Source organism: Ictidomys tridecemlineatus, chromosome 5, assembly GCF_052094955.1.
Source record: "Ictidomys tridecemlineatus isolate mIctTri1 chromosome 5, mIctTri1.hap1, whole genome shotgun sequence".
NCBI lineage: Eukaryota > Metazoa > Chordata > Mammalia > Rodentia > Sciuridae > Ictidomys > Ictidomys tridecemlineatus.
Window position 1 is genome coordinate 135,512,306 of NC_135481.1, and position 22,610 is coordinate 135,534,915.

At 37.3% G+C, this 22,610-nt stretch overlaps 1 protein-coding gene across 4 annotated transcripts in view; it reads left to right on the plus strand.

The window, feature by feature from the left end:
* Blm (BLM RecQ like helicase) overlaps positions 1–22,610 on the plus strand; it is a 103,068-nt gene that overhangs the window by 69,369 nt on the left and 11,089 nt on the right. For all 4 annotated transcript variants that reach the window (XM_078051151.1, XM_005320165.4, XM_078051150.1 and 1 more), the window contains 5 exons: positions 6,254–6,360; positions 8,482–8,642; positions 12,550–12,745; positions 15,090–15,280; positions 20,352–20,499. In XM_078051151.1, the coding sequence (XP_077907277.1) occupies positions 6,254–6,360; positions 8,482–8,642; positions 12,550–12,745; positions 15,090–15,280; positions 20,352–20,499 (803 nt within the window). The remainder of the gene's footprint in view (positions 1–6,253; positions 6,361–8,481; positions 8,643–12,549; positions 12,746–15,089; positions 15,281–20,351; positions 20,500–22,610) is intronic.

Sequence of the window (22,610 nt, forward strand, 5' to 3'; positions counted from 1 at the left end):
TTTCTCACACCTCTCTTTCAAATGACACAAATTTGATACTCTGGACCTGATAATATTTAATTGCAACATTCAATACAAACTTAGTCAAGATACAGTGGAATACAGATGGTTTTTTAAAAAATCTTTAATGTGATATAATTCACACATGATAAAATTCATCAATTTACAAGGTACAATTTAGTGGATTTTTTGTATGTTCACAAAATTTTGTACCCATCCCACAATCTAAATTAACTAAATTGTATTTTCAATTATGTCACAAATGGAAAAAAATTCAAATTATGTTCCAGATTTTTTTTTAATAATAGTTTTATTGAGATATAATGCACATATCTTACCATCCACATGTTTACAATCAATCTAGTAGTATGTGGTATATTTGGAATTGTGCAACATCACCACAGTTTTAAAACATTCTATCACCCCTCAAAAACACTGTTACCCACCAGGCACAGTAGCACATGCCTGTAATCCCAGCTGCTCTGGAAGCTGAGACTTTTTTTGTAAATTCAAGGCCATCCTCAGCAACTAACCGTGACACTAAGCAACTTAGTGAGACCCTATCTGAAAAAATTGAATTTGTAGGATTGCAAATTCAAGGCCAGCCTCAGCAATTTAGCAAGGCCCTACACAACTGTTTTGAGACCTGTCCCAAAATAAAAAGGGGCTGGGTTAATCACCCTTGTGTTCAATCCCTGGTACAAAAAACCCCATTACCCAATAGCAGTCCAATAACCTTGCCCTTCACATCTCCCTACCAGTCTTGGACAACCACTGATCTACCTTCTATGGGAGATAGATGGTTTCTATAAACAGAATCACTCTATGTCATCTTTTGTGACTTTCTTCTTTTACTTGGCATAATATTTTCAAGGTTTGTTTCTAAATAATATTCTGTTGTATAGGTATATGACATTCTGTTCTATCTATTTATCATTGATGGACATTAAGCTTATTTTTATGTTTTGACTATTATGAATAATGCTGTTATGAACATAAATGTACAAGTTCTAATGCAGACATGTGTTTTCATTTCTCTTGGGTATATTATATCCAGGAGTGGAATTGTTGGGTTCTATGATAACTCAGAGTTTTGCCTTTTTGTTTTGTTTGTTTGTTTGTTTGTTTGTTGCTGGGGATTAAAACCAGGGATCTTAAACCACTGAGCTACATCCCCAGTCTTTCATTTAGTTTTTTTATTTTGAGATAGGATCTTGCAAAGCTGCTGAGTGTCTCATTAAATTGCTGACACTGGCCTTGAACTTGTGGTCCTCCTGCCTCAGCCTTCCAAGTTACTGAGATTACAGGCATGCACCACTGTGCCTGGCTGTGTGTTTCACCTGTTAAAGAAACTGCCATGCTGTTTTCTAGAGCACCTGTACCATTTTACATTCCCATTAGCAGAGTATGAGAATTCTGATTCCACATTCTTCTAAATATATTTTCTTTTATTTTTATTGATTTTATTTTTTAAGTACATGACAATGGAATGCATTACAATTCTTATTACACAAATAGAACACAATTTTTCATATCTTTGTATATAAAGTATGTTCATACCAGTTCATGTCTTTATACATGTTCTTTGTTTTTGGTTTTTGCATTGTAATTCTTATTACACATATATCACAATTTTTCATATCTCTGTTTATATATAAAGTAGGTTGACACCTGATTCGTGTCTTCATACATGTACTTTGGATAATGATGTCCATCACATTCCACCATCCTTGCTAATCCCTGTTCTCCTCCCTTTCCTTCCCTCCCCTCTTCCCTATCTAGAATTCATTTTCCTCCCACATTCCCCCTACCTACCCCACTATGAGTCAGCCTCTTTATATCAGAAAATATTCGGCATTTGATTTTTTGGGATTGACTAACTTCACTTAGCATTATCTTCTCCAGCGCCATCCATTAACCTGTAAATGCCATGATTTTATTCTCTTTTATTGCTGAGTAATATTCCATTGTGTATATATACCACATTTTTTTTTTTATCTATTCATCCACTGAAGGGCATCTAGGTTGGCTCCACAGTTTAGCTATTGTAAATTGTGCTGCTATAAACATTGATGTGGCTGTGTCCCTGTAGTATGCTGTTTTTAAATCCTTTGGATATGGTCTGAGGAGAGGGATATCTGGATCAAATGGTAGTTCCCTTTCCAGATTTCCAAGGAATCTTTATACTGCTTTCCATATTGGCTGTACCAATTTGTAGTCCCACCAGCAATGTATGAGTGTGCCTTTTTCCCCACATCCTTGCCAACACTTATTGTTGTTTGTCTTCATAATAGCTGCCATTCTGACTAGAATGAGATGAAATCTTAGAATAGTTTTGATTTGCATTTCTCTGATTGCTAGAAATAATGAGCATTTTTTCATATATTTTTTGATTGATTGTATATCCTCTTCTGAGAAGTGTCTGTTCAGGTCCTTGGCCCGTTTGTTGATTGGATTTTTTGGGTGCTTAGCTTTTTTAATTTATTTATTTTTTTTAAAGAGAGAGAGAAAGAGAGAATTTTTAATATTTATTTTTTAGTTTTTGGCAGACACAGCATCTTTGTTTGTATGTGGTGCTGAGGATTGAACCTGGGCTGCACGCATGCCAGGCGAGCGCGCTACTGCTTGAGCCACATCCCCAACCCTGGTGTTTAGCTTCTTTATATACCCTAGAGATTAGTGCTCTATCTGATGTGTTCTAGGTAAAGATTTGCTCCCAAGATGTAGGCTCTCTTAAACATGTTTTTATCTCTCCTTTTGACCCAAACTATTTTTAATATTTTACTAAATAAAACACTTTTCTGAGATAAAACTATTTTTAAGTGCAGAGAAAGTCATCGTCACTTCAGTATTCATATGGACAGGAATACTTGTACACCATAGTCCAAATCAGCTCAAATAAATTTTAAGATTTTTCTTCATCATTTGTATTTGTTGTAAGGCAGGTCTTTTTTTTTTTTTTTTTTTTTTTTTTTTTTTTTTTTTTAGTTGTAGATGGACAACGTCTTTATTTTATGTGGTGCTGAGGATCGAACCCAGGGCCTCACACGTGCTAGGCAAGCGCTCTACCGCTGAGCAACAACCCCAGCCCCGTAAGGCAGGTCTTTTATGCCATAATTTTATCTGGACTGCAGTTTCCTTTGCTGTAATAGCAACTGTAAATAATTGCCTAAGAATAATGAAAATAGTCCTAGAAGGAGCTGAGGGTGTATGTAGCTCAATGGTGGAACACATGCTTAGCATCCCTGAGGATCTGGGTTTAATCCCCAGAACAACAACAAAAAAAAATAGTTAATGAATGTATCATTCTTTTATCTATCATCTTTTTTTTTTCCAGTTTGCTACCTAATCCTCTATCATTTGAAACACTAAAAGAATTCCAGCTGTTCTGTACATATAAATAAAAGCTGGTTTTGAATTATTGTTTAACGGTTAGTTTCACAAGTCACAAAGTGACAGTGGTCAGGGATAAAACAGCATCCAAAGGTGGAGATCATCTTTACTTCACTACTTTACTCTCGGTCTATTTGAAATCAGAACTCCAATGAGGGCCAAAATGCTTCATTTCCAATGTTATTCTTTACCCTTATCAGAAATAGGTAAAATGTAAAGACTACTCACCAGATTTCTGGTGCTTTGATTACAGAAAATTTCACCCACATCTGTACTGTATTTCATTTTGCTTTGTTTGGTGTCCTGGAGGTTTTTAACCTCGTGAAACAAGTCATGGTGGTAAAATTTTAAATGAGTAAAAAGTGGGGTTGGTTGGTTTGTATTTCGGAAATGGGAGGACAGTTATAAAAGGGAAGACTGGAAAAGGATGAGCCTGCAAGATGTCTGGTCTGGAAAAGCATTCTCAGATCAGTCTTAACTGCATGTAAAAACTGAGGCTCCAGGGCTGAGGCTGTAGCTCAGTGATAGAGAACTTGCCTCACACATGTGAGGCATCCTAGGGTTTAGTCCTCAGCACCAGAAAGAGAGAGAGAGATTCCATCCATCTACAACTAAAAAATATTAAAACAAAACCTGAGGCTCCAGATGCTTTAAAATTATCTTTGCTCATTTACCCTTAGAAAGTCTTTGTGTACTCCTAGGAGAATGCATGCTTCAATTTTAGATCACGGATCTAAAATCATATTGGAATATGGTTCAGAACTCTGAAAGGAGGTCTAAGTTGAGGGCAAGAGTTGGGACTCATTGAAATAATATTTGGGTGCAGTTTAAAATAGACTGCTGAAGGAGATATTGCAAAAAAGAAGAGAGCCAGGCATTGCAGGGTGGGAGGTAATTCTCACTTCAGGAGTAAGCATAAGGAGAAGAAGATGGAGAAGTCAGAGGCATAAGCGTTGAAATTCCCACAGAAGGTGAAGTCATGAGTGCTAATAGAGGGTTTTCTGTAAGGCTAGCCAACAAGGTGGAGTAGGGAGAGATCAGAGAGAATGAGGCCTAAAGCAACCCCTACAAATGCCAAACGCATGGAAAAGTATTGCTGGCCAGGCACAGTGGCATCCACCTATAATCCCAGCAACTCAGGATGCTGAGGCAGGAGAATTGCAAGTTCCAAAGCCAGCCTCAGCAACTTAGCAAGGCTTGTCTCAAAATAAAAAATAAAAAGAGCTAAGGATGTGGCTCAGTAGTTAAGTGCCTCTGGGTTCAATCCCTGGTATCAAAAAAAGAAAGAAAGAAAAGTCAGCATGAAAGTGATGAGAATTGAAATTCAGTTTATGGTTAGTTGGTTGGAGATATAAGTATCTTCTGAGAAATTTGTCTTAGGAAGAAAAGCAAAAAGAGAAATATAAGAGAGAAGGTAATGGAAAGAATGAGCTCCCTAAGTAAGCATGAGGGAGGAAATGGGGTGCCAAGAGTGGTAGGACAGAAAAGAAGGAGCACTGGTGTCAGCCAGCCATGTTCCCTTTGGGATCCAGAGCTCCTTCTGTTGCCCTACAATTAACTTTTCATATAAGTGCATGAAGGATATTTATCATGAGTCAAAATTTAGGAACATTGGTAGCCTAAAAGTGTGTATTTCCTCTGTAATTTTCTTAATCACTTCAATATTTTTTTAATATTTATTTTTTAGGTATAGATGGACACAACACAATACCTTTTATTTTTATGTGGTGTTGAGGATGGAACCTGGGCCGGCCCATGCTAGGCAAGCGCTCTACCACTGAGCCACAATCCCAGCCCCACTTCAGTGTTTTTTTTTTTTTTTTAGTATCATCTCCATTTTTTGTCAGCTTCACCTTGGAGACTGGGCTTCTGACTTATCTTACGTTTCTCCATGTGTCTGGCTTTGTGCATACTAAGCCTTTGCTATACCACTGAGGTACACTCCCACACTCCCACTGAGGTACACTCCTCTTCTATAATCCTAATTTTTTATCATCTAATGCCATAGAGCTTCCCTCCTTATCACTATTCTTTCTCCCTACTCCTGGTACTGGAGATTAAATCCGAGGCACTTTACCACTGAGCTACATCCTTAACCCTTTTTTTTTTTTTTTTAATTATTTTATTTTATTTATTTTTATATGGTGCTGAGGATTGAACCCAGGGCTTTGCATGAGCAAGGCAAGCACTCTACCACTGAGCCATAAACTCAGCCCCCCTTAACCCTTTTTATATTTGAGATGTGGTCTCACTAAGTTGCCCAGGCTGGCCTAGAACTTGAGACTCTACTGCCTCACTCTCCTGAATTGCTGGGATTGCAAGTATGTGCCACCACACTCACCAAACATTCTTTTCTTTAACCTTTAATCTAACCTCCATTTCAGTGTTCTGTTATATAAGCTGCCAGTGGTAGTATTCACCTTAAGACAAACTGATAATTAGGCTTAGAATGTGGAAAATCAGTATTTAATTTTTGAAGATGTTGGCCTTTGTTCATGCTAACTGAACAGAATATCATAGGCTAGGTAGCTAAGAGAAATTTATTTCTCATTGCTCTGTAGGTTGGGGAGTCCAGGATCAGTGTACTAGCAGATCCCATCTGGTGTGGTCCCTCTTTCTGGTTTGCAGATGGTACTTTTCTCATTATAGCCACACCTAAAACTAGTGGGGTCTCTACTTTTATAAGGGCTCTCGTCTCATTCATGGTTTCACTCTCATAACCTAATTCTCTCCCAAATGCCCCATCTTCTAATAACATCTCATCTGGGTTAATGATTTTGAGGTATACTTTCAGTTCATGCCAATGGCTAGATCTATATTTTTCATAATAACTAAATTTTGTGTTTGGCATTTCTTTCAGGTTCAGCATGAGCTTTAACAGACATAATCTGAAATACTATGTATTACCAAAAAAACCTAAAAAGGTAGCATTTGATTGCTTAGAATGGATCCGAAAGCATCACCCATGTGAGTACAGTTATGTGATATCTAAAAATAATAGGTGTCTCTTTAGTACCACAATAGAATATATAAAATAGCAAATTAAACATTTCTTTTTGTTTAATGATGATACTTAACTCATTATTTATAGACCAGAATATTGTAACTCTTTCAATTCTAGAATTTATAAAATCTCATTTGGTTAGATAACAATAAACTTTAACAAAAAAACATATTAAATATTTCCTCCTACACACTTATATTATCATTTTGGTTTCAGTGCTTTCTATGGCTTCTATCGGTGTATGAATATAACTCTTTATTGTAGTGCCTTCTCCCAAATGTGTTTGCCTTTGAGTTATATTAAATAAAATGAGATTCTGAAGTTCATAACAGTTTGCTCCATTTTTGTTCTTTAAGTTATAAAAGGCAGGGCTGGGGATGTGGCTCAAGCGGTAGCGCGCTCGCCTGGCATTCATGTGATCCGGATTTGATCCTCAGCACCACATACAAACAAAGATGTTGTGCCCGCCAAAAACTAAAAAATAAATGTTAAAAAATTCTCTCTGTCTCTCACTTTCTCTTTAAAAAAAAAAAAAAAAAAGTTTAAAAAGTTATAAAAGGTATTTTTGCATGCTTTTTATAACTCAAAAAACACTTTTTTTTAAAAGATGTTATAGGTCAATTGATCTTTTTTCTTAGAAAACACTTGATACAGGGAGTGGGGCTATAGCTCAGTGGCAGAGCACTTGCCTCGCATGTGTGAAGCACTGGTTCGATCCTCAGCACCACATAAAAGTTAAATTAATAAATAAAGATATTGACATAAAAGAAAAAACACTTGATACAGTATATTTTATTTCACAGCCTTATTCCCATAATGTTTCCCATTAAAATCTTTTTAATTTTTAAATTATAAACAAAACTTTTGGTGTGAGTCCATATATCACTTTATTTCCTAGGTTAGTTTCCTAGAAGGAAACTGGTTCAAAGGTGTATCTTTTTTTTTTGTTGTTGTTGTTCTACATGACAGCAGAGTGCATTTCAATTCATACAAATAGAGCACAGTTTTTTATTTCTCTGGTTGTATACACAATAGAATCACATCATTTGTGTCTTCATGTACCTAGGGTAACAATGTCTATCTCATTCTACCATCTTTCCTACTCCCATTTCCCCTCCCTTTTCCTCCCTCTCCTTTAACCTATCCAAAGTTCCTCCATTCCTCCTGTCTCTTCCCACACCCCCATTATTGATCAGCATCCACTTATCAGAAAAAACATTCGGCCTCTGGTTTTTGGGGATTGGCTTACTTCACTTAGCATAATATTCTCCAACTCTATCCATTTACCTGCAAATGCCTTAAATTTATTCTCTTTTAATGCTGAGTAATATTCAGTTGTGTATATATACCACAGTTTCTTTATCTATTTGTCTATCTTTTTATATTTATTTTTTAGTTGTAATTGAACACAATACCTTTATTTTATTTATTTTTTATGTGGTGCTGAGGATCGAACCCAGGACCTTGCACGTGGTAGGTGAGTGCTGTACCTCTGAGCCACAACCCCAGCCCTATCTGTTTATCTATTGAAGGCTGGTTCCACAATTTAGCTATTGTGAATTGTGCTGCTATAAACATTCATGTGGCTGCATCACTGTAGTTTGCTGGTCAGAGGTATTTTTAAGACTCTTTGATAAATATTGTCATGTGTTTTCTATAAGCCTGTATAAGGGAGCTTTCCCATTTTAGAGCCAGTGTGAAATAGAGCCTAGGATTAGTCCAGGTTCATCTCATAAGGCATTAACAGGGATAGAATTAAAAGTTGCATTTTGGGCTGGGGTTGTGGCTCAGTGGTAGAGCGCTCGTGTAACATGTGTGAGGCACTGGATTCAATCCTCAGCATCACATAAGAAAATAAAGGTATTGTGTCCATCTACAACTAAAAAAAAAAATTTTTTTAAGTCGCATCTTATTTCTTTGTATGAATTTTTTTCCTGAGTTATTCTGTGTGATCATCCTGTGTTCTAAGTGCACTACAGAAATCTGTTTATGTTTCTTAACATTTCTAAAAACATAGTGTAAATCATATTGTTATTTATGTTAAAAGTCCTCACTTCTCACCACCATTTTTGATTTCTTGACAGATGACTCAGGGATAATCTACTGCCTCTCCAGGCGGGAATGTGACACAATGGCTGACACTTTACAGAAGAATGGTCTTGCTGCTCTTGCTTATCATGCTGGCCTCAGTGATTCTGCCAGAGATGAAGTGCAACACAAGTGGATTAATCAGGATGGCTGCCAGGTAACATTTTTTTAAATAAACAAAAGGAATAATCTTTTCTGGTATATTAGCAAACTTGTGCATGTAGAATGCAAATTGTTTTTATCTTAAAGATAGAAAACATCAAAATGAGACTAAGGGGCTGGGGATGTGGCTCAAGCGGTAGCGCGCTCGCCTGGCATGCGTGCGGCCCGGGTTCGATCCTCAGCACCACATACAAACAAAGATGTTGTGTCCGTCGAAAAACTAAAAAATAAATATTAAAAAAAAAAAATGAGACTGAAAAGGAGCCAGATATGGTGGCCCACACCTATAATCCCAGCGGCTCAAGAGGCTAAGACAGGAGAATCACAAGTTTGAGGCCAGCCTCAGCAATTTAGCAAGGCTTTGAGCAACTTTGTATGATCCTATCTCAAAATAAAAATAAAAAAGGATGCCAGGCATGGTGACACATACCTCTAATCCCAGCGGCTCAGGAGGCTGAGGCAGGGGAGTCGCAGGTTCAAAGCCAGCCTCAGCAACTTAGTGAAGTTGTAAGCAACCTAATGAGACCCTGTCTCAAAATAAAAAATTTATAAATGGCTAGGGAAGGGCTGGGGATGTGGCTCAAGCAGTAGCACGCTCACCTGGCATGCGTGTGGCCCGGGTTCGATCCTCAGCACCACATACAAACAAAGATGTTGTGTCTGCCGAGAACTAAAAAATAAATTTAAAAAGGGGGGGGGCTGGGGAAGTGGTTCCGTGGTTAAGCACCCTTGAGTTCAATCCCTGGTACCAATCAATCAATTAATCAATCAATAAATAGGGCTGCAGATGTGGCCCAATGGTTAAGAATCTCTGGGTTCTATGTCTGGTACAAAAAAATAAAAAGTAAAAAAACTGAGAAGCAATCAGGAATATAGTGAATAACTTTAACTTGAGAATGTTAGAGGGAATAAAAGACAAAAATTGAGAGAAAAAAAAATTTTAAATGTGATGTATTAGCAATAAGGAATGGTGTATTAGCAACAAGGAATAGGGATCCAACCTAAGAATATTAAATGTAGAGCCATACTGCTGCAGCCCTTCAGCACCATCAGAGTTCTGCATGCCAAATATAGGATCCACCCAGTGACAAACCTGACTGGCTAGAAATTGGGCCTATTTTGTCTACCATGGCTTCCTGTGGTTCTGTCTTACCAAACAACATAATGAAGATGATTTAGAGTATAAAGGTGACTCAGGAGACTGAGGCAGGAAGATCACAGGTTCAAGTTCAGCCTCAGCAACTTAGCAGGGCCCTAAGCAACTCAGTGAGACCCTATCTCAAAATAAAAATAAAAGGGCTAGGGGATTTACCTCAGTGGTAAAGTACCTCTGGGTTCAAACCCCAGTACCACAAAAAAAGATGGCGGGGGAGAATTAGAAATCAAAAATATCAAAAACAGGAGGACAATCTTCAGAATCAGAAGAGGGAAGAGTAGCTGGGCATGGTGGCTCATGCCTTTAATCTCTTGGGAGGCTGAGTCTGGAGGGTTGCAAACTCAGACCAGCATGGGCAACTTAGTGAGACCCTGTCAAAAATTAAAAATAGAATAAAATTCTAGAGCGCTGTTGGGCTCAGTCCCCAATACTGGGGAGGCGGGGGGTGGTGGGGAGAAGACTTGGACAAAAGTATTTCATACCCAGCTCACTGTCATATATGTTGAAAACAATAAAGGCATTTTCAGATATGTAAAAAGTTTAGAAAAACTGGTTTGTCTTCACTGAAATAATTACACATTTCAGTTTTTTTCTTTGTATAAACTTTTTCTAAAGTTTGCATGGAAGACAGTCAAATGAAAAAAACTAAAAGAATTTGAAAAAAAATAGCACATTACTGGTTTGTAGTACATTATATATAGATGAGTGGAACAGAAATCTAGAAATAGACTGAAAGATTTGAACAAACAATAAATGACAAGGGAGGAATTAAAAATTGGTGAGATCTATACTGGAGTGGTGACACACTTCTATAATCCAGCAACTCAGGAGGCTGAGGCTGAAGGATTGCAAATTCAAGGGCAGACTGAGCAACTTAGACCCTGTCTAAAACAGGGGATCAAATCCAGCACCTCACATGTGCTAGGCAAAGACTCTACCACTGAGCCACAACCCCAGCCCTAATTTTTAAAAATAAATAAAAATAGCTGAGGGGGGCTAGGATTATGGCTCAGTGGTAGAGCACTCGCCTAGCACTCACGGGGCCCTGGGTTTGATCCTCAGCACCACACAAAAATAAATGAATGGAATAAAGGTATTGTGTCCAACTAAAAAAATAAATATTAAAAAAAATAGCTGAGCACCACTGGGTTCATCCCCATTATAGATGAAAAAAGAATAAAAATAAAATATGGTGTTTTTCTTCGAAAAGAATGAATGTAGCCTGGGGCAGGGTTGTAGCTCAGTGGTAGAGAACTTGCTTCGAATGAGTGAGGGAGTGGGCTCAATCCTCAGCACCACATAAAAGTAAATAAATAAATAAAATAAAGATATTGTGTCTATCTACAATTAAAAATTTTTTAAAGAAGAATGAATGTAGCCTGAAGTTTAAAAACAATACCAAAATAAGGAAGGAAGCGTAATGTGTCAAAGCCAGTTTCCTAGTTAAAGAAATAAGAGCTTTCAGAAAGAGTCAGCATCACTGTGGCCTCACTCAGAGCCTTCAGGATGTGCTTCATAGCCATGTGCCCTCCTCGCAGTGGGAGTATCACCAGGCTTCAAGGTAGACGACATTTGCAGAGCTCTGGGCAGGCACATCTCACTGCGCAACTTCCCCGCCTGCTCTCCGTCACCGGAGGACACAATAGATTTTCACTTTTTGAGGAGATTTCCTTTTGATCAAAGTACCATAAATTAGATGGATGACTAACCTAGAGTGCAGGCCACTGCCATTCCCAGTGTTGATAAATGTGCCCATTTTCTGTCCACGTACCCCATAGCTTACAGTTCCTTTCTGGTACCCACAGTTACTGAAATCATGTCATTAGCCTCAGTCTGGCTGCCAGATATTTTCATTGCTTTTGAAATACTGTTCTTGCAGTAGCAATTCATTTTTTTTTTAAGTGCTAAAAAAAGACTTACAGCTTTATTTGTATAATGTAATTTTGCCTGGAGATATAGCATTTTGGTCTGGGTTAAATAGGTCCTAAATTTGCAACTGAAATGGATATTCTTGAAAACTGATTTGTCAACCTCCTAAAATTTAACCATCACCTTGCTTCCACTAAGTGATTGTATGGGCCAAGAGCCATAGACCCTGGTCTTTTTTTTTCTTTTTCTTTTTCTTTTTTCCCCTCCTGTATAAGCTGCTCTGACTTTTACCCATATGAGATTTAATTAAAATTTCACAACCTTGACTCTGAAATCAACTGATGAATAAAAAGAGTCAGCGTATGTTTCAGCTGGTGACACAGGTAAAACTGAAGCAGGTGAGAGCACTATTGTCCTGAATCATCAAGGAGCTAGCAGCAATGACCTCTGAGAGCCAGAGCCCTGGGAACAGCCTGGAGCCCCTGAGGATAGTATTACTTATGTACACAGGCCTGGATATTATGGCAATATGAACAGAACCCCCACACACCTCCATATCAGAAACAGAACAAACACTGACAACACATTGAAGGGCTAATGAGTGCAATTAATCTCTCATGTAGTGAAACCAACTCACATAAGAAAGTGCCAACCACACTAAGCTTCTCTTTCTCTTCATGGGCTTAATAAAATTGCAAGTTATCAATATGAAAATCTTGTCTTAGTCATGCTAAATAGTGGAACCAAGTTAAGACATAAGTTGGTCAAGTAGAGTGCATTTTAAAGTAAAATAAGGGATACAGCTTTTAGAAACATCCATTATTAAAATGTTCCTTTAAATGCATTATGAATCTAATGGGCCTTTGCTTTACATCAGGTTATCTGTGCAACAATTGCCTTTGGAATGGGGATTGACAAACCTGATGTGCGATTTGTGATTCATGCATCTCTTCCTAAATCTGTGGAAGGTTACTACCAGGAATCCGGCAGAGCTGGACGAGATGGAGAAATATCTCACTGCCTGCTTTTCTATACCTATCATGATGTGACCAGACTGAAGAGGCTTATAATGAGTAAGCTGAGCTCTACTAGAGACATTCTGTCATGTTCTGTCATGTCATGAGATTAATCACTCCTACTATTGTGGTACTTTGGGTCCAGTTTTCCTTAAATAATCATGGAGAAATAGAGGTATTTAAATAAATTAAAATTTTATTTTAGTTCACTTTTATTGTAAAAGTAATACATGCTTATTATGGAAAATGTCACAGACATGTGTAAGGCAGGAAATTGCTAAATCATGCCCGTGGTCTTGTCTCAAGAAACAACTTGAGTTGTTGATTTCTTTTGTATCCTTCTAGACCCAATTTTATCATTTAAATTTGCATGTAATACATATTTCAAAGAAAGATAAAAAGGAGAAAATAATAAACTCTCATGAACTACCATCCAGTTTAAGAAATAAAACAAAACCAAGTATTGTGGCACGTAACTATAGTCCCAACTACCAAGAAAGCCAAGGCAGGAGGATCACTTGAGCTCAGGAGTTGAGGCCAGCCTGCACAACATAGTGAGACATTCTCTCAAAAAAAAAAAAAGGGAGGGGGAGTACAACCAATAGTCTCCTAGATATCCCTCTCCTGTCTCATCCCTCCTCCCCCATTAAAGGCAGGCAACATCTTGTATTTGTGTTTACCTTTCCCAGATGCTTGTATTTTAAAATATAAATGGAATTACATTATACATTCTCTCTCACGTGTGCGCACACACACACACCACACATATATGTATGTATATATATAAAGATATATATAGGGCTGGGGATGTGGCTCAAGTGGTAGCGCGCTCGCCTGGTATGTGTGCGGCCCGGGTTCGATCTTCAGTACCACATACCAACAAAGATGTTGTGTCTGCTGAGAACTAAAAAATAAATATTAAAAATTAAAAAAAAAAGATATATATAAATATACCCCTTTTTTTCAGTCAATACTAGATTGTAATTATCCCTAGAATTAATATGAATAAATTAGCTACATAGAATTTCATAGTCTGATAATTTCATGTTTATTAAGCCAGTCCCCTCTTATTAGATATTTAGATTATTTCTTGTTTTTTACTGCTGCCAACAACGCAGTATTGAATACCCTTGTACTGATATCTTTAGGCATTTTTGCAGTTATTTATGTAGGAAATATTTCTAGACCAAGTTTTTCTTGGGTCAAAGTAAATACATATTTTAGAATTTTATTATATCCTGGGCCCATCTTTGTACTCAGGTGTGATAATTGAATATATTTTATAAATATCTATTTTTAAGATCACTTTCTCACTCTGGCAGAGATACTCAGCATGGTACATGCTATGCACTGTGTCAAACTCTATATCATCTTACTTTATTTACCCATAAAAACTAGCTTTTTTTGGTATCAGGGATTAACCCAGGGGTGCTTAACCACTGAGCTACATCCCCAGCCCTTTTTATATTCTGTTTTGAGGCAGGATCTCTCTAAGGTGCTTCGGGCCTTGCTAAGTTGCTGAGACTGTCCTTGAATTTGTCATCCTCTTGCCTTGGCCTCCTGAACTGCTGGGATTATAAGCAACATCTAACTTTTTAGGTAGAGCTGCTCACGAGAAAAGCAAGCTTCAGAAAGATTTTTGACTTGCCCCCAAGGTCTCTGAGGCAGTAGCCAAAATAGTAGGAGCAGTGGGAGTAGTGACTGTGTTGCAGGGATGGTAATTGTTGTAGATAATATACTGTTAGCACTTGCCACATGCTATTTTAAATCCTTTACACATATCAATTCATTTTTTTTCTCACAACAACCTTAAAAGATAAGACTATTTTCTCATTATACAGAGAAGAAAAATCAGATACAGAACTAATAAATGCAGAACCCTAACTGAGCATGATTTCATCTGATGCCAAAGTTCAAGATTCTTACACTATACCAAAATGGGTATTAACCCAAAAAAATCCCTTGTTTACACTTGGTTTGCCCACTTGTATTTTTAGACAAAACCCATACATCTCCTACTTGTGATAGATTAAATGATAATTAAGTCTAGCCTTCATCATTGGAAATAATGAAAATTTGAAAAAAAATCTTTTCATTTCAGGGTCTGAGGATATGGTTCAGTGGTAAGAACATGGACACCCTGTGTTTAGTCTCTACCACCAAAAAAGTTTTTCAATTTGAAAACAAAAATCTAAAATGTAATGCTATAAAATTAAATTAAAATCTTGAGATAAACATAAATCCCAGTTAATTATAATAAGAAATTGTTATACTAATAGAATGCCAATAATAGCAATTTTCTTATTTAGTATTAAAGTTCTATAATTCTAAGTATTTCTGTGCTATACTTTAAATTTCTAATGTAGTAAGTATGTTTTACTATGCTTTTCATCCCTTTTAGTGGAAAAAGATGGAAACCATCATACAAGAGAGACTCATTTCAATAATTTGTATAGCATGGTACATTACTGTGAAAATATAACAGAATGCAGGAGAATACAGCTTTTAGCTTACTTCGGAGAAAATGGATTTAACCCTGATTTTTGTAAGAAATACCCGGATGTTTCTTGTGATAATTGCTGTAAAACAAAGGTAAAATGAGTTATTGTTTAGTTTAGTTTTGTTTTTAATTCTTTAATAATTAAGGAAATTGCCAGCTTTTTTTTTTTTTTCTCTTAAAACTTAAAAAAGAAAACACAAGTTAGATCCCAGAATATGGGCCACAAAAGTCAAGAGAAAGGGCTTGTCCTCCATATCATAATTAGGAATAGAAAAATTCTTTATACACACACACACACACACACACATATTACATTATATTATATTTATTTTTTAGTTGTAATTGGACACAATACCTTTATTTTATTTATTTACTTTTATGTGGTGCTAAGGATTGTACCCAGGGCCTCCCACATGCTAGGCAAACACTCTACCACTGAGCCACAACCCCAGCCCTCTTAAAATATTTTATAGAATATCATTTTTTAGAATTAGAAGACTGTTAAGAAAATATACTAAACACCCACCTGTTCAAAATATTGAGGTTACATATGTGCACTGATATTTACAGAATATTTTAGAAATATCATTAATTCATAAACATGCCAAATGATCTAACATGGGCAGGTAGAATATTTTAAATCAACTATAACCTATATTTAAAGATCTCAGTCAGTTGGAAGACACACACCTGTAATCCCAGCTACTTGGGAGGCTGAGGCAGGCAACTTAGTGAGACCCTGCCTCAAAATAAAATTTTAAAATGGACCCAGCTATAGCATAGTTGTAGAGCACTTGCCTAGCATGTGTGAGGTCCTGGTTTCAACCTCCAGTCCACAAAAAAATACAATTAACAAAAAAAAAAATCTTGAAAGAGTAGCATTAGTAGGTGCTGTGTTTATACTCAAGTACTTTAAATTACTCTTTTTTTTTTTTTTTTAACCTACAAAGAATGGCACCAGCACAGTAGCACACACCTGTAATTCCAGACATTTAGGAGGCTAAGACAGGAGAATCTCGAGTTCAAATCCAGTCTCAGCAATTTAATGAGACCCTATCTCAAAATAAAAGATGACTGGGGGCTGGAATTGTGACTCAATGATAGAGTGCTTGCCTAACATGCATGAGACACTGGGTTCCATCCCTGGTACCACATAAAAATAAAAACAAATAAAATAAAAGTATTATATCCAGCTACAACTAAAAATAGATATATATATTTTTTTAAAGGACTGAAGGTATAACTCTGTGATAAAGCACCCCAGGTAATCCCCAGTACTAAAAACAATTATACTAATAATGGCACTGGCTTCTGAGTTCAGTACGATCTGTCCCCTCAAATCACCTTGGAAGGTTGTTAAATTCAATCATTAGGTACGTATTGTACCTATCATGGCAATTTTATGTTTTAATAACTACAAGACTGGTTATAGAATATTTTCACATTTCATATCTTTTAAAATGTTTGCAAAATGTTGGAGACTCCCAAATGAACACATTGTAGACCAGTTCATAGTCTGGAAGGGAGAGACATATGTGTTCATATAATTGTAATTGCTGCAATTGAGATTTGCAGCACTGACCAAAACAGGGGAGTTTACTCTCTCAGTGTAGAATCTGCAGATTCACAACTGTGTCTTCCCACTCCACTCTATAAACAGCGCTAATCAGTTTACTCTATCAATAGATATTTATTGAGGACTGTTTCTATAGCAGACACTTTTCTAAGAATTTAAGACACATTATTGAACAAAATAAATAAAAATACTTGCTCTTGTAGAGCTTGCATTGTAGTAGGGGAAGGCTGATAGCAAGTAATATACACAACAAGAATATGTTAAGGAAAAGAACTTTGGTGAAAAGTTCAGCAGAGTAAGAAGACAGGAACAATGGGTGGGGTCCAAAATGCAGTATTAGATAAGTTGGCCCATTTGAGCAAAAACTTGAAATGAAAGTTAGCTGAGCAGCTCTCTGAATATGAGCATATTGGCAGAAGCATTAACCAGAACCAAAGCCCTGAGGTGGAGAGTAGTCCTGGAGCACTAGAGGGACTGCAGGAAGCCCCGTGTCCGAGCAGGGTTGAGAGTCTGTGACAGGAAGAGGTCTAATGGAGGGCCAGAAAAGCAAAATGAAGGCTAAAGGACTGGAGGAACTACAAGAATGGAGTTACCTTTAGCCAAAATACAGAAGGCTATTTGGCAAGGAAGATTAAGAGTTCAGTTTTGGACATGAATGACATAGGTCTGTTTGATTCAGAAATTTTATTAAGAGGTTGGTGATACATGTAAAGTTGGGAGTGGTTGGCATTAATTAAAAGATGATACTTAAAGCCACAAGACCAGCTAATATCTTCATGAGTATAAACTTAGGCAGAAGGGCCAGGCAAAATGACACACACCTGTAATCCTAGCTACTGGGTAAACTGAAGGAGGAGGATCACAAGTTTGAGGCCAATCTAGGCGACTTAGTGAGACCCTGTCTCAAAATAAAAAAGGGCTAGGAATGTAGCTCAGTGGTAGAGTGCCCCTGGGTTCAATCCTCAGCACTAAAAAAAAAAAAAAAAAATAGAACATAAGAAAACCAAAGACTTACCATGGCTCCTAAGAGGTTGAGGAAAAGAGGAAGAACTATGAAAGGAAACCAAGAAAGAGCAGCAGTAAGAGGAAAGCCAAGGAAACCAAGTACAGGAAGTGTTTCAAGAAGGAGGAAGTGCTAATCATGTCAAGTGCTGCTGCTAAGTCAAGTACAGGAAGGACTAAGAATTCAGCATAGGATTTAGCATTGCAGAAATCTTAATGACCTTGACTTGACCGTTTTCAGTAAAATGAGGCAAAAATTGGAGACTGAATATAGACAACTCTCCAAGTGACCTCCTATCCCCTGTTCTGAGGATTGAACCCAGGTATGCTCTACCACTGAGCTATATCCCCAGAACTTTAAAAAAAAATTTTTTGAGACAGGATCTCTTAGTAGCTGGGTTTACAGGTGTGCACCACCACGGCCAATTTTTAAGGGACAGAAAGTAAAATACTTCAGACTTTATGACTACCTGATTTCTGCTAGAACTATTCAACTCTGCCATTGTAACCCAAAAGCATCCATAATAAATATATCAATTTTCCAGTCATGTTCTATGACTGTGCCAGTTAAATTTTATTTTTAAAAACGCATCCAGGGGTTGGGATGTGGCTCAGTGGCAGAGCACTTGTATGTGAGAGGCACTGGGTTCAATCCTTAGCACCACATAAAAATAAACAAATAAGATAAATGCATTCTGTCCATCCACAACTACCAAAAAATTTAAAAAAAACAAAACACACATACACCTAGATGATATGCCATAGTTTGTGGGTTTCTATGGTTTAAAAAAATGGAGGTCTGGGCTGGAGTTGTGGCTCAGTGATAGAGTACTTTCCTAGCATGCATGAGGCACTGAGTCCGATCCCCAGCACCACATTAAAAATAAAACAAATGAAATAAAGGTGAGGCTGGGGATGTGGCTCAAGCCGTAGCGCGCTCGCCTGGCATGCGTGCGGCCCGGGTTCGATCTTCAGCGCCACATACCAACAAAGATGTTGTGTCTGCCAATAACTAAAAAATAAATATTAAAAAAAAATTTTTAAAAAAAGAAATAAAGGTATTAAAAAAAGAGTATTAGGGGCTGGGGTTGTGGCTCAGAGGTAGAGTGCTCACCTGTCAAGCGTGAGGCACTGGGTTCAATCCTCAGCACCACATAAAAATAAAGATATTGTGACCATGTATAACAAAAAAAAAATAAAATAAAAATGGAGCTCCAGGCATGGTGGTGCACAGGAGGATGAGACAGGAGGATTGAAAATTCAAAGCCAGCCTCAGCAACATAGTGAAACCCTATCCAACTCAGAGAGAGCCTGTCTCTAAATAAAATACAAAATAGGCCTGGGGATGTGGCTCGGTGGTTGAGTGCCCCTGGGGTCAATACCCAGTACCAAAGGAAAAAAAGAAAAGAAAAAAAATTGAGGAATAATACACTAGGGATATATAATAATTACCTACAACATTAAAGGTCCAATTGAGATTTGTGGCCATGTATTGAAAATAAAGATATTCTACATAATTTATGTGTTTGTCCAGCTAAGTTCAGACACAGGTACAGGTGTGTTGGACCTAACGTGTTTTGCCAAGTAATGCCATGAACTGACCAAACAGCAGGTGGATGGCATGTGAGGTAATGATAATAAGAACTGCTGTGAAATTTAAGCTGAGTTTGGAGGACATCTGAGGTGGAGGATCATTGGCTAGGCAGTCCCAGTGGCTTGTTGGAGTCAGAGTGCTAGATGGCATGAGTTAAAAGATAGGATAAATAGTCTGAGAATGAAGAGTTGCCATTATTGGTGTGACATGAGAGCAAGTGGGTGATGTAGTTGGAAGACAGAATCATTGGAGCAGAGGAAATCCAGATACCTACGGCCAGCAGTTGGAGAGTCATCTCTGCATACTGAAGTCACCAAGAATTAAGGCAGGGATGATATTAGAGTGAGGGGTTTCTCTGGACTTTTCTGGATGAGACCTCAGAAAGACTACTGATTGTTGATGTAACACAAGAAACTTGTTCAACTTCAGGTTGTCAGAAAGTGGCAAGTGAACAAGGGTTAAAAGGAGTGAGAGGACTAGGGCCTAGCTCAGTGGTACAGTGCTTGCCTAGAGCATGCATGAAGTCATGTATCCAAAGACACAGTAGTGTAGATTTTCAGAATTACAAGTGTGCTGAGTATTGCTAGTATAGAAAAGTAGGATAAGTGGAAGTGAAAGACCATCAGTAATAGGGACTCAAAAAGTCGGCAAGGTTGGGGCACGTGAGGGAAATGAGACAGTGAACTGATGGGAAATAATAGAGCACTGTTTCAGGAGGTGTGAAGGATTTTATATATTTATATATTTTTCTTACCCACAGAGTGCTGGCAGATAGTTGAAAGACAAGATATGTCTGTGAAACAGTAATAAAATAGATAGAATACTAATTGTACTAGAACTTTGGCAAGAAGAAACATTTGAAACTTCCTTAATTTTTAGTCTTAGTTTTGGTCTAGAAATGAGTTACGAGTCTACCACAGTTAATATTAAACTGTAGTAATCTATCTGTCATTATATTAACTATAACAGAAGGTAATCTTTTTATTCATAGGATTATAAAACAAGAGATGTGACTGATGACGTGAAAAATATTGTAAGTTTTGTTCAAGAATATAGTTCATCACAAGGAACAAGAAATATAAAACATGTAGGTCCTTCTGGAAGATTTACTATGAACATGCTGGTTGATATTTTCCTAGGTAAGTCATCTGTTTTATTTTTTTTAGTTAATTGAAATTAAACATCTAAAAAAATTCAGATGGGCCTAGTGGTGCACATCTGTAATCCCAGTGATTTGGAGACTGAGGCAGGAGGATTGAAAGTTTGAAGTAAGCCTCAGCAATTTAGTGATGCCTGTCGAAATTTAAAAGGCTGGGATGTATCTCAGTGGTAGAGTAGCTCTGGGTTCAATCCCCAGTCCAGAAGAGAGAGAGAGAGAGAGACAGAAGGAATAAAGGGACAGAAGGAAGGAAGAAGGAAATAAATAAGCAAAATAGTTCTCCCTGGAAGATAGAGATAATTTAGAAAAAAGGCAGTAATTTAAGGAGAGAGAAGGGAAAATTCCAAATTAATATTACCACAAAGATTTAAATAGCAATTTAATATTATGGAAAAGAAAGAATAGGAAAGAGCTGTTAAACATTTAACAGAATTGACAAAGTAAATTTAAAAGAAAGGTTGGAAAATAAAGTCAAGAAAATCTTCTAAGATCCAAGCAAAATGATTGGAAAACTGGGGGCTGAGGTTGTAGCTCAGTGGTAGAGCACTTGCCATACTAGTGTGAAGCACTGGGTTTGATTCTCAGCACCTCATATAAATAAAGAAATAAATATCAGCAACTAATAAAAAATGTAAAAAAATTTAAAAGGAGAGGTAAATGGACCAGTGGCATACACCTTTAATCCCAACAGCTCCATAGGCTGAGGCAGGAGGATATAGCAAGTTCAAAGCCAGCCTCAGCAACTTAGTGAAGCACTAAGGAACCTAGTGAGACCCTGTCCCAAAAAAATAAAAAAGGCTGGGTATATGACTTAATGGTTAAGCACCCCTGGGTTCAAGCCCTGGTACAAAGGAAGGAAGGTGGTAAATGGGCCCTTCAGAGATTAGATGGGAGATAGGACATTTTTTGTGACCATGTCTGTTTAAGTATGGTGTACAGGCTTCTCATCTTTGCTTATAAGATCAACCTTCTCTGGTTTTTCCCAGGGAGGGAATTGATGACAAGTGAGTTCTTTTGGGTTTTTTGGACAGACTCTTCTTTTTAGCAGATAAAAGATTTCAGGAACTCAAATGCCTTCTGCTCAAAATAATTTTTATGCCATGGTGGCATATTCTAGACCTCGTCAAAGACAATCTTAAGCTTTTGAAAGAAAAAACAGGAACTAAAACCAGACTAACATCAGATTAATATCAGCAATCATGGAAACTAAACAAAATGATCACACATCACAAGACATTAGATAGTGGCACGGACCTGTGAGTCCACTGAGAAGAAATCCCATCATAACGGCTATGCTATAGGGCCAGTAGCAATCTGTACAAATTGTAACAGTCAAGAATACGAGTCTCCATCAGTATATAGAAAGAATAAAAAACAAATTTTTTTATTGTTTATAGTGATTAACACAAACATTACTTCTTGACCAACAAAAGAGAAGGGTCTGGAAACTCCAAGGGGGAGATTATATAAGAGCAAAGATCAGATATAAAACAAAAGAAATCATAACTTGATTTTGAATAATTGATAAAACTTATAAAAAATAATCCATTTGACATGGATGAAGTAAACATTTTCCTTTGGATTGCATAAGAGCTAGGACATTGTTCCAAATATGGAAGAAACTTGTCATAAAATAAGTAATTAGAATCCACATATAGACTTAACCATGGTTACAGACAGGCCAGCATGTAAATGCTAATCTCAACGTGTTAAAATAAAAGTAGGATAAAAGGAGTATGGAAGGGCTTCATGTGCACATAACCTCTTATAGAGGGGAGGATGTTTGTGGGGAGTTCTTTCTAAAGGTACAGAAATAATCAATCAATAGATGTCCAGGCAGGCATGCCTCTAAACCCAGTGACTTGGGAGGTTGAGGCCGGAGAATCACAAGATCAAAGCCAGCCTCAGCAATTTAGTGCCCCTGGGTTCAAGCTCTGGTACCAAATAAAAAAGATGAACCAATAAATAGGATATAACTAACAAATTTTGGGGAAGGAGAAAGTAAAGGGAATAACATAAATGGTCTTTCATAGTGGGGATTCAGTAGATAAATTTCAAATGGTGACCCTGGCTGAAAACAAAAACATTTTA